Raw genomic sequence first — 11515 nt, 5'->3', positions numbered from 1 at the left:
CTCCTCTTCCTCCTCCTCCTCACCCACTCCTCACCCACTCTCCCTCGGCTGCGTCATCCGCTCCGAGAGGTGGGTGGCGCAGCCGATGATGTAACACCCTTATACGGCGGCCGGCGGAGCCGCGTGTCGCACAGTCCGCTGGGAAATGTAGTCTGCATGAATCCAACATGTTCACATCCGACACCGTAACCAGGAGGATCGGTCGGTTCTGATTTGATCCGATACCTTCGACTTGTCACTCAAAAGGTTTTAATGCTTAATGTTGCCCCCCGAGTTATTGGGACGTTTTTTTTTATCCCATCTTTAATGGCAGAATTAAAAGTATAACATGGCAAGAATAATTATATCATTATATTTATACACCTTCTTTGACGCACCACTGTAAAATCAAAAACACAATCAGGTGTCACGGATTGGACGCGTTCTTGAAAAAAATCTTATACCCGATCCAGTCATTTCGGCCTGGATCTGACCCCGTACAAATCCAGTGGATCCATAATGAAAACCATAGATGATTAATAAGTTGATTTAAAAAAACAAACACAAAAAAACCGCATTTACACATCGTGGTGTTTGATGCTCCATCGTAAAATCAAAAAGACGTTCTTTATCTTTCATTGACTTCCCTGAATATCAACTCCCACATACCCTCATATACTAATAAACATGTTTTCCCTAAAATCATTTTCCATTCAACGTGAACAAAAACTAGATCTAACTTAATATTGTGGCTCAAAAACGGATGCTGCAAGAAGGGAATTCTGTGAAAGATGAGTGTTTGTGTACCTCTCAACACCCTGCTGTAGAGGCAGATGTATTCCATTATAATCTGTTCATTATTTGTGAATATTGTTGTGCCGCAGGGTGGCGACCTCCTGACCTGGACTCCATGGCAGGTCTCTATCACATATAAAGGCAGGCCATTCACAGTCAAGTATGGGACACTGTGGATTCCTCAATTAACCTTTGAGTGCTGTCGGACTGTGGGAGGAAACCAGAGTGCCTGGGCAAAACCTACAGAAGCAGCAGAAGTTGGTCATTTATGCTGCCTTCTTGGTGGAGGTGACGCCTTGCTTGAGAGGCTTTGGTGCAGTGAGAGCAACTGACTAGGTGGGAGAGGTCAGGACCTTAATGGGACCCACCACCCTGATCTAGAGGGATTTCTGGAAGAAACACACTGCTGGCCAGTGTTGCAGAAAATGCTCAGGAATGCGACACCAGAGGGCGCTATTAGACCAATCTTCAGCGTTAACGTCAGACGTTTTACAGCGAGTGGAGGGCATTTTTTTCTCTTGTACTGATGTCTTAACTCACAATGGAGCAGGGATGAAACCAATATTGCTTCGGGAATTGCTGCGTCAGGTCGATGAGGAGAACTCCTGAATGGTGTCAAACTCCAGGGTGGTGCCTGGAGCAGCCTGTGGAGCAGCATTGAAGACCAGACCAGTGGGGGACTGGATTTAAATATGGTTGTGAGTGTGTCTGCAGAGCTGTACTGAAGTCAGGAGAACTATCACAAGCTCATTGACGTCTAAACATATTTTATTTTTGTTTTCTCAACAGTTTTTTTAATCTCTTAAAGCACTTAGAGCACACACATCATGGCATTGTAGAAGTCTGATGCGCTTCCATATGCTTCCCCTAGTCGTTCCTTGATGTCTCTGCCTGGGACTGTGAGCAAGCTGAGGTGTAAACATTGTCACGCTGAAGAATCACCAACCACAATAGACATGTAAATAAGCAAAATCCACTCTCTGCAGCGCTGTCTTCTGGCCGCAGTGTTTGAAATATACAAAAGAAAAATCCACATCAAGATGAAACATCATGAAGGAAACACTAAAGAAAAAATAAGTTGTGAATATATGGATAATAATTGTAATTTTGTGAATGTATGTGTCGTGTACTCCCAGGTGACTCATCCACGGGAGATAATCGCCCGCTGACCTGACATAGGTTAAAGAGCAGGTGTCTCTTTGCAGCCACACGTAATCTGGGTCAAGTCGTGATGGAGGAGGAGTCACCGCGACCACTGTGTTTCTTATGCACTCCACAGACAAAAGAAATGATTTGTTCCAAACAAGCCTCTGCTCTAATGAATTACCTGAGTGTCATGTAATGGGTGTAGCTCACTCTGACACATATTTTTGTCCTGTTCAGGCTTCAACAGGTGCTGTGGCTTTGGTCCTCCCACTTCAAGAAGAGTCTCTTCCCTTCTACTTTTCGCCACATAGACACTGCCTTGATCGACCGGGAACAGGGTGACGTGTTGGTCTGTGAATAACAGACATGTGACATGTAGCATTGACTCTGACATGAGAATTAGAGTTCTGAAATCACTCTTCTCTTGCAGAGTGTGTACATGTATTAATATTTGTGCATGGATCAATCTTTGACTGGACACTGATCTTTTGCTTTGTGTGGACTTTTTGGTTGGTCCACATAGAGTTTTGATGGAGAAATTGTCAAAAATAACTTTGGGTTTGATTCAGAGTCCTGGTTAAGGTCTGGGAAAACACCTCCTTGTGGAGCCCTTAAGCGTTCATGGGGCCCTTTTGCTGGACCCCACAAGGTTAAGCCTCAGTTTGTGCATGAAGACTTCAAAATAACTGGGTCATTGTCAATGGGTTTCAGTTGGGTTCAGCGTCCTGTTTAAGATTAGCCATGTGTTTTGGATACTTAGGTTTATGGAGAGAGGCTGGGGAAAGGGTTATGGCCATGAGTGGACCCCAGAAAGATGGTGTGACAAACCTGTGTGAGTGTGTGTGTTTGTGAAAACCAAAACACGACTGACCGTGTGTGAAAAGTGTCATTCAGTGCAGTGTGCTGCAGAAGTGTCCCAAAGAGGATTAGTGTGCCTGCTGCTTAGCTTAGTTCCCTTAACTTAGGTAGGAGGTAAGTCTGCAGTCTCCATCTGTCTGCCAGGTGGACGGTGGAGAAGCCGGACGCTGCTGTAAATGGAGGCTGAGGCGCTGGAGCTGGACGTGCTGATCTACCCAGACGAAGTCCGGCTGGCCACGCCGGAGGATCTCAGAGAATGGGAGCTGGAGACGGCCAGTCAGGTCTCCATACCCACCGTCAGACTCTTCGTGGCGTTGTACCCGTACAACCCTGCTGCCATGTCGCCCAACAGAGACACGGCTGCTGAGGAGCTGCCGTTTGTACCAGGGCAGATTATCAAGGTAAGAAGGCACCAGCTGCTCTGTTGGCCCCACTTGAAATGAAAGTCTATGCCTTACTATGGCAACAAACTTGTGTGTGACATTTGCTCTGATAAAACAAACGTCAGGAAAAGAACAACCTCAATACCCCAAACTTCCCCAGAACCATGGCCTCAGATCTCCGGTTTGGATTAACATTGTCGGCTCTTTTCTCAGCTTCACATGGCCGTGAACCCAATGGAAACTTAAAATGCTGAGTTGGCATTAACAGATCTTCATGGGTGCCTGGTTTGTGGAGTAGGTCGAGATTGCATGTTAGAACCTGTAGATGAACCGTCAGTGGAAAAAACTTGCTCGACAAGCGTCAAAACCAAAGCACAGGCTCCATCACAGTGTTTCCAAACACCCACAGTAAGTGTCCAACTCAAGGCCGGGGGCCCATTTCGGGCCAGTCAAGGCATTTATGCGGCCCAGTCGAGTGTTAATTACCTTCAAAAGTAAATTCAATAACAATTTGACTGCGACCCATGCCAGTTATGTGACGAAACAAACAAAAAGTGTGCTCAGATGGAATAGAATTCAACAAAAATGGGTGTCCCTTGTGTTATGAGGCAGTCAGTGTTGCTGGAGATTAAATTAGCCTCCAACACAAAGCAGATTTACGTTGCATCCATTTGTATCCTGCAGTGTGTTTAAAGATTTGTGTGAGTGACACCAATGTCTCACTGGAAGTGCCAACGGGAAGTGTCCACATTATCCCATCTCAAACTCATGCTACATGTCGCTTCAGACGTCCTGGATGTCCTGCCTTCGACAACATTAGTGCTACATTCAGAATCCGGTAGCTTCCCTGAGCGATACACATCCTTTTTTTATGTTTAATGCAGTTCCACAGAGGATTAAGGGTCACAATTGTGCCGTGTTGACATTCAGTACACCCGCCCCCTGCAGACTGACCTGTCACATATGGCGACATTAGCGGCAGAGAGAAGCTGTTTTTTTTATGCCAGAAACCGACAGTTAGGATTTGTATCCCCAAGGTGGATTTGGTGTGACCGAACATGTGCATTACAATAAATTGCATGTTACACCCACTAGTCACTGTCTCCACTGCAGAAGCCAACTTGTTTGTCCGCTGTACATTCCTGGCAGGTGTTTGCAGACAAAGATGCGGACGGTTTTTACCACGGAGAGTCTGGTGGCCTCACCGGTTATGTGCCCAGCAACATGGTGGCTGAGGTCCCAGTGGACGACGACTATCTGAAGCATATCCTCATGCAGCAGGGCTTCATCCCCGTCGACCGCACAGGTATGACCCCTGACACTACCCGTCGTGGTAGTCATTGTCGGGGCGTCGCTGGCTGACAGAAGTGCTTTCATGTTCTTTATTGTTCAAATAGATTTGGAGTTTTTGGGAAAACATGTATGTATAATATGAGTATATTCAGGGCAGTTGTCTGCTTTTTGAGCTCTGGTGGGCCACATTAAATGCCATGGTGGGCTTGACTCGGCCCCTGGGCCTTGGCTTTTGCACTGTAGCTGTGCATCCTCAGTCATGAGATGAGTTCATGCAGCATAATGCAAGATGATATTTTGCTTCAAATGTTTCAAAGTAGTCATTTGTTGGGTATTAAACACATTTCTTGATCAAAGGTTTTCGATCTGTTGTGAGAATCTGTCGCATAAAACCAGTTTGGCTGCTGAATTCGAAGCGTGTTTGGACCGATACGAACATGTCGGGAGAGGAGTGGCAGGAGGGGGTGATGGGCTGGGGATGCTGTGATGAGGGTTATTGGGTGGAAGGCAGTGGAACAGTAGAGAAACCAGAGGCAGCTGAAGAGAATAGCATTAATCAGGAAATTAAACAAGTTCAGACCAGGTGGCGCTTAGATGTTTATCTCTGCTGACAATGTCAGTGTTGCAACATCAACTTTTGACTTCACTAACAGAAGAAATAAAATTTGAGCGACACACTGGGAAAATATCTATATTTTAATTAATTTAGATCAAACAATATTTGGGCGTAAAGATAAATTTTCCATAAATACGTTAAAATGTAAAAAAAAATATGTGGAGAGTCTTGAATCTGTGACTTGTGTGTCGCAATACAGACTTACAACGGTAGGGGCGCTGTTTCTAAGTCAGTAAAAATCTAAGGATCTGTTATGTCATTGTGAGCCAACTATTTTATTAAAAATCTTAAATTATTATAAGTTTAAATTATTATGTATATGATTATAAACTCTTGAGTTCCACTGAAAACATGCTCATCAAAATCTGGACGACTGACTGGAGTATGATGTAAGGAAAGATATGTTAGAAATATTAAGGATATTGTGTCATAATTACAACTAAAATAGTAATACCTAAAAATATGAAATGCATATTCAATAGAGACTTCATGTATTTCAGGTATTTACAGCATAATTATACATATTGAAATAATGATAATATAATGAAAACAATGGTATAGTATTTAGTGAATTTCTGCGAACAGTTCCTGGTGAGACAATAGTTAAAGGTTCAATGATCTGGCGCAGGAATGTCTCTGACACCAGAGGTGAGCGATGTCACCAGCGTTCCCGAGGACACGGTGGTCAGAAGAATGGTGGCCTTATTCGACTACGATCCCTGGGAGAGCTCCCCCAACGTGGACAGTGAAGTGAGAGCTCCTCTCACATACACAATCTTTGATCAGACCACAGTAATAACTGAACTCTTTCAGGCGGAGATGGGCTTCCGTGCCGGGGACATCATCTATGTTCTGGGTGAAATGGACCAGGACGGGTTCTACAATGTGAGTGTCTTTTGAAACTTTCACAATAAACGAACATTCTGTTCACTCAGTTTCATTTCAGGGGGATCTGAAAGGACGGCGAGGTTTGGTTCCGTCCAACTTCCTGCAGCCGCTACCGTGGGACTAGAACCAAAACCTTCACGCATGCCAAGTTTAGAACTGATTTTATACATTCTTTTTTATATCAGTAACCGTAATAGTAACACCTCACTTATCACCTAGTCAATACACACTTAGATCCTTGACTTTAATGCACTGCCTTATGACATTTTATACACTAGCTCCGTTTCTAACAGAGTAAAAGACAAAGCAAAGGAGAAAAGCAATAGTTTTATTGTACAAGCTTTCTTATCTACAAGTACTTGCCTACTCAGCAGTATTTTTTTTACGAATAAAGTCAAGCACACATTGCTGTCGCGTTGGTGGGTTCTTCAGTGACGTCTCTGCAGCCAACAGTACACTCATCCATAAAGTAGGAAACACTACACAGTGTAGTCAAGTTTAGTAGTGCTTTCTACTTTATGGGTGACAACACTGTACATCAGTCGCCTCTCTGCGGTGGGTCTGCTGTTGAAGAGTCATTCTGCGAAAAAAACACGAGCAATGGCCTTCTCTTGGTCGCAGCAGTCGTGGAAACATAGAGAGTATTAGACAGAATGGATCTGAAAAGAGTGAAGGCATATTTGGTTCTTACCAGCGTTTGGAGTCAGCAGAAGAAAGAAACCGAGAAGTGCCTGTCATCTTTTTATTAACCCTGCCAGGACCACGTGGTTCACACAGGAAACACACACACACACACGCACAGAAAATTCATAGCAGCAGTGTAGTCATTTCTGAACACAACCTACTGGAAAAGAACATTGTGCTCCAGTAAAATCATATGTAATCCCTGAATGGTATGAGATGAATGAATCTAAACCACTGATATGCTAGCATCCAGTTTGCATATTTTATATGATTTTTTTCCTTTTTCTCTTCTATTTTCTATTTGTATTTATTTATTTATTGGCCATTACTATATAAACGTAATTGTCATTTGAAAAACAACCCTCTTTATTATTATTATTTTTGAATAACATTATTAATTGACTTAAAAAAAACTAATATAAATGTTAAAAAATATATATATTTCGTATTTTATTAAAATAAAATGTACTTCCGAATTTTGAACACATTATTATCTAGTCTTACTAGTTTTTCACATTTTGAAATGCCTTAAACGATTGTTCTTGCATGAATAATTTCCAATGTCTTCAATCAGGTAACATTAATGCAAATAAATCAAAATGAAATTAAATTAAAAATGAATCCAATATTAAAATTCACATAAAAACGTCAAATATACATAATTATTGTGTAAAAAATGGAGAAAAGGAAAAATATTAAGTTTGTCAAAAACTAAAAAAGTTCCCACGGTAGACTAAATAAAACAAAAATAGTAAGAAAAAATAAAAATTAGAAATAGAAGAAAGTTCTGTCAGTTATACACACAAGCTTACTGACACAGGTTTATTAATCCAAGCCAAAAAATAACAATTAAAATAAAAAAAAATCTATTCATATAATAAAGAAGACAATAGCATAACAAAAATCTTGTTCTCATACAAAATAAATATATAAATTTACAAATGTATTATGGTTTGGATATTTTATGGGCTTTATTAATGTCATGAGTATATAGATATTTTTTTTTTCTGTCAATGAATGCATTGAAGTACTTTGCTTTGCAGTATATAGTGACATACATAACCAGTCCATTTTCCAAAGAGAACAGCAGATTTATTGAATTAAAGAAAAGGTTTTGTTCTGCAGCCAGTCTATTGAACTTAGGTATAATCATAACCTCATTGTAAAAATCTAGCGACAAGCTTTCCTCTCGTGTTATTAGCAGACTGTCTTTGAGGTTTCATGACAGGAAGTGACATGTCGGTCGTGATGTTTCTGAGAAGTGGCTGAAGTCAAGTGTGTAGGTGCGGGTGGGGGGAGGGTGGTGCAAGGCGCTTCCCCATCCCTGCAGCTCGTGTGCAACGTCGTTGCAACAGCAGAAACTTTGCACAGCGCGAAGAGGCGAGCGTGTGTCCTCTGTTGTCATGGCGACCCAAACCTCAGGGTCACACCGAGCGGAACAAGAGGAAGTGGGGGAAGGGTGGGTGGCGCCCATCGAGAAAGTCGTGGTTGAACGTTCGACAGCCGCTCGACTCGCAGCAGCTTCGGCGTCCGCCGTCATGACTCCTCCAGATTAGATCTATTCTTGTGTAACGTGGGATTATATCAGCTCTGGGTCTTAGCTGGTATAGATAGCGCCAGGGTGGCCGAAACGAGCGCCGTGTCTAATGACCCCATGGCTTCATCCTCTCCGCTACCTTCTTAGAACTGATTCAATTATGTTGACCTGGCGCTGCAGGATGACTCAGCACTTTTACACAAGCGTCGAGTCATTGTGGCTTCTCCCAGCGCACAAGTTATTCATGTCAAGTAAAACAACGTGCCTTGCTGTAGAGAATAAAACACCATGTAAACACAGAATCAGGGACACACTTGCAGCGCGTCTCCATCTGAGTTTATTCAGACTAAGTCAAACCAAAAATAAAATAACACTGAGGCCTCCTCTCCCCTGCGCTCCTCTTGTTGAGGGGTTCAAGCGCTTGACATGGTCCCTGAATTGCATGCAGTCTCGCCTCACCTGGAATCAGTTCCTGGTCCATAGAATGAAGATGTGCTTATTGTTATATATTTTTTGGTGTTTGGGTTTCATTGAGACACTCAGGTTTCCTCCCATAGTCCAACAGTGGTCCATTGATGGCTTAAAATTGTCCAGACGAGTGTGTGAGTGAGTGGTAGTCTGTCTGAAGCTGCCCTGGGATGACCTGTCCAGAGTGCCTCCTGCCTCCCACCCCAGGCAACTGGGACAGACTCCGTTACGACTGTCGTGGTTTACAGGCCCACAAGCATGAGAAGAGCAATGACACATGAATAAGGTACGATTCAAACAATTCCAAAAAACAAAGTTTTATTTGTTAAATAGAAGGGAAAACTGAACCAGTGTATTAATACTGGAAATAGCAATATTTGGTAAATATAACCTACATTTATAAGAAGAACCTCAATCAATATTTTTATTAGTTGTAGTGTTTTAAAACAATATTTATTGTTATTATTTAGAAATTACAATAACATTTTTGTATAATATAAAATCGCCTTCAGCCAATAAAATCACGACATTATATATAATTTAAGTATTATTGTTTTAATAAAACGATATCAATAATCCTGGATCTAAATGCGTCTATTCTCTTAAGATATATGACGAATTTTGAAGTAAAGAAAGCGAGTGAAGAAAAGCTGATTGCATTGTGCTGCCGCCCAGTGGACACCCGGGGAACTGGCGTCTACTCAGCCGACAGATGAGATCGGCCGAATTGACGCTTAATACGTCATGTGATCGAGTGAAAGTGACTCAATTCAAATGGACTTGGAAAGAAAAAAAACACAAACGCTTCTCTTTGCTTCTGTCATCGCACAATCTGTGAGCGCACTTTCGCGTGGCCCGAAATTAAACTGCCGCGCACAACAGATGAGTCTGTTCTGTCTGGCGGGAACGAGACTGCGCTGCGGCGGAATCCCACGCACGCGCTGCTGACAGCGCGGACGTTCAATTCCCCCTGTAATTCGATTTCTCACTGCAGGTTCGAGGATGAAAACCACGCGATTGATCCATTTGAAGCAGCGAGCAATTTTCTTTTCATCAGTTCCTCAGGCATAAATCCATAACGGCCTTGAATCCCTCTGTGAATTGATTTGCGGCTCCCGGTGTCACATGTTGGCACTGACCGTGATTGATGGTTCTCAGTGAACGCGCTCCTGCGAGAGTCGCGGGGGCAGCCGTGCAAGTGAAGAGGCCCAGGTATGCTCCATGTGTTGCACAGTTGATGTGACATCTTCAATTCATGGAGGAGAAGAATACGTGTTTATATGTGACTTGAACTCTGACGACCTTGACTCCTTGAGTCCTTCCGCCGTCTGTCTTCATCGGTGCTGACCACAGCAGATTTGCTGCCTCCTAGAGGGGAAGTTACGCAACTTGAGTTCAGTCTTTCCAACGCTACGGTGGGTTATATAACATCATTTTCATCAAACAAAGCACTGTGACTCATTTTTAATCTCCCGACAGCCAAACTTCCCAGGAATTCTTGAGTGTCTTCCAAAATCTCTGGTAACTTAAGCTGGATCATGAACGCTGTTACATCGTTCACGCTGTGTTCTCACCAAACGCAGCGAGGCCTGTCGGCCCATGTGACGCTCCGGGCTCCGCTCACTGCTGCTGCTGCTGCTGAGGTGTCTGACAGAGATCTCTGTCTGGATCCCTCAGACTTTTGGGATTTTTAGATCCGATCTTCTTACGCGAGCATGTGAGAGTCAGCTGACCGGCAGGAGTTTTGGGCTGGATGTCACCATCCGTGTGCAAGTGAGACCTAATCTGTTTGGAGAATGTGACCCGCCTTAAATCACATCGGGGCCACCAACGGTCGGGTCGAAGTCCGACTCCAACAAAAGACCACAGTGAGGGAACGACCTGCTTCCTGACCTGCTTCTTTTCCTTCGGAGGGAGACCAATGCTACAAATTTTACCAGCCTTTGTCCCCTTATCAGTGAACCTAACGGGCGTCTGTAATCGACCATAACATTATGACCACCTCTCATCCTCCTCCCTTGACTCAGTGCCTCTTGACAGCTGGAGTCCAAGAAGTGGATCCTTTTATTGGCAACTAACACAGTTAGGTTGAGATGTAATGAATTTGAAGGCGGAGCTAGTACAGTAGTCTATGTGTTTACTATTGAACATATAAGTGCGTTTGCTCCAGTGAGACAGATGAGACTAGACACTGCAGGCTCTGACTTCAGCAGCCAGCTCAACAGAAAAAGACCAATTTATATTTTTCAGTTTCTGATGCGGCTGAGTCTCTCACCGATGCTTATATTCATGTTCATATTCATTGCTGTCATTAATTGAAAGCAGCAATCATTCTATCTGCAATTAATAATGTATTTTAATATTGTAATTTCATTTAATCACAATATATTTTTTGTTTGAGATTTAAATTTTTGTTTTCTCTGTTTTTTTGTGTGTATATATATATATATATATATATATATATATATATATATATATGCTGTATATGGAATATATATATATATATATATATATATATATATATATATATATATATATATATATATATATATATATATATATATATATATTAAAATATTGAAAAAACATATTCACCTTTTCTTTGTAACACAGCAATCTTTGTGCTCAGTGTTATCAGCAACCCGTGGATTTTGGCTTTATCATACACAAACTACACGCATATGTAAAGCTCCAACTGACCACATAAAGTGAGCTGGAGGTCCAGATTTGGCCCCTGGGCCTTCTTTATTTTACACACAATTTGAATTGTTGTCTGGATTGATGTCTACATTGAAACTTTGATGGAAAACGTGATGGCAAAAGAATATCAGAGCTTTAAATTTGACATATAAAATTCAAGAGCTTTCA

The 11515-nt window shown here is 42.3% G+C and overlaps 1 protein-coding gene across 1 annotated transcript; it reads left to right on the top strand.

The window, feature by feature from the left end:
* The first annotated feature begins 2222 nt into the window (after nt 1–2222).
* Nucleotides 2223–6948, top strand: si:ch211-105f12.2 (RIMS-binding protein 2-like). Its single transcript, XM_053873246.1, has 6 exons — nt 2223–2269; nt 2923–3179; nt 4311–4467; nt 5699–5820; nt 5884–5955; nt 6017–6948. The coding sequence occupies exons 2-6, from the start codon at nt 2955–2957 to the stop codon at nt 6080–6082; spliced, it is 642 nt and encodes a 213-aa protein (XP_053729221.1). The 5' UTR covers nt 2223–2269; nt 2923–2954; the 3' UTR covers nt 6083–6948.
* Nucleotides 6949–11515: the final 4567 nt, after the last annotated feature.

This window comes from Synchiropus splendidus, chromosome 8 (genome assembly GCF_027744825.2).
Source record: "Synchiropus splendidus isolate RoL2022-P1 chromosome 8, RoL_Sspl_1.0, whole genome shotgun sequence".
In the NCBI taxonomy this organism is placed as follows: Eukaryota; Metazoa; Chordata; class Actinopteri; order Syngnathiformes; family Callionymidae; genus Synchiropus; species Synchiropus splendidus.
This window is presented reverse-complemented; position numbering and strand designations above follow the sequence as displayed.

Bases quoted from the DNA above. Each gene is read 5' to 3' on its own strand.
- si:ch211-105f12.2 (XM_053873246.1), top strand. From the start codon at position 2,955: ATGGAGGCTGAGGCGCTGGAGCTGGACGTGCTGATCTACCCAGACGAA. The intron at 3,180-4,310 runs GTAAGAAGGCAC...CATTCCTGGCAG, and splicing joins TACCAGGGCAGATTATCAAG to GTGTTTGCAGACAAAGATGC. The intron at 4,468-5,698 runs GTATGACCCCTG...GATCTGGCGCAG, and splicing joins CATCCCCGTCGACCGCACAG to GAATGTCTCTGACACCAGAG.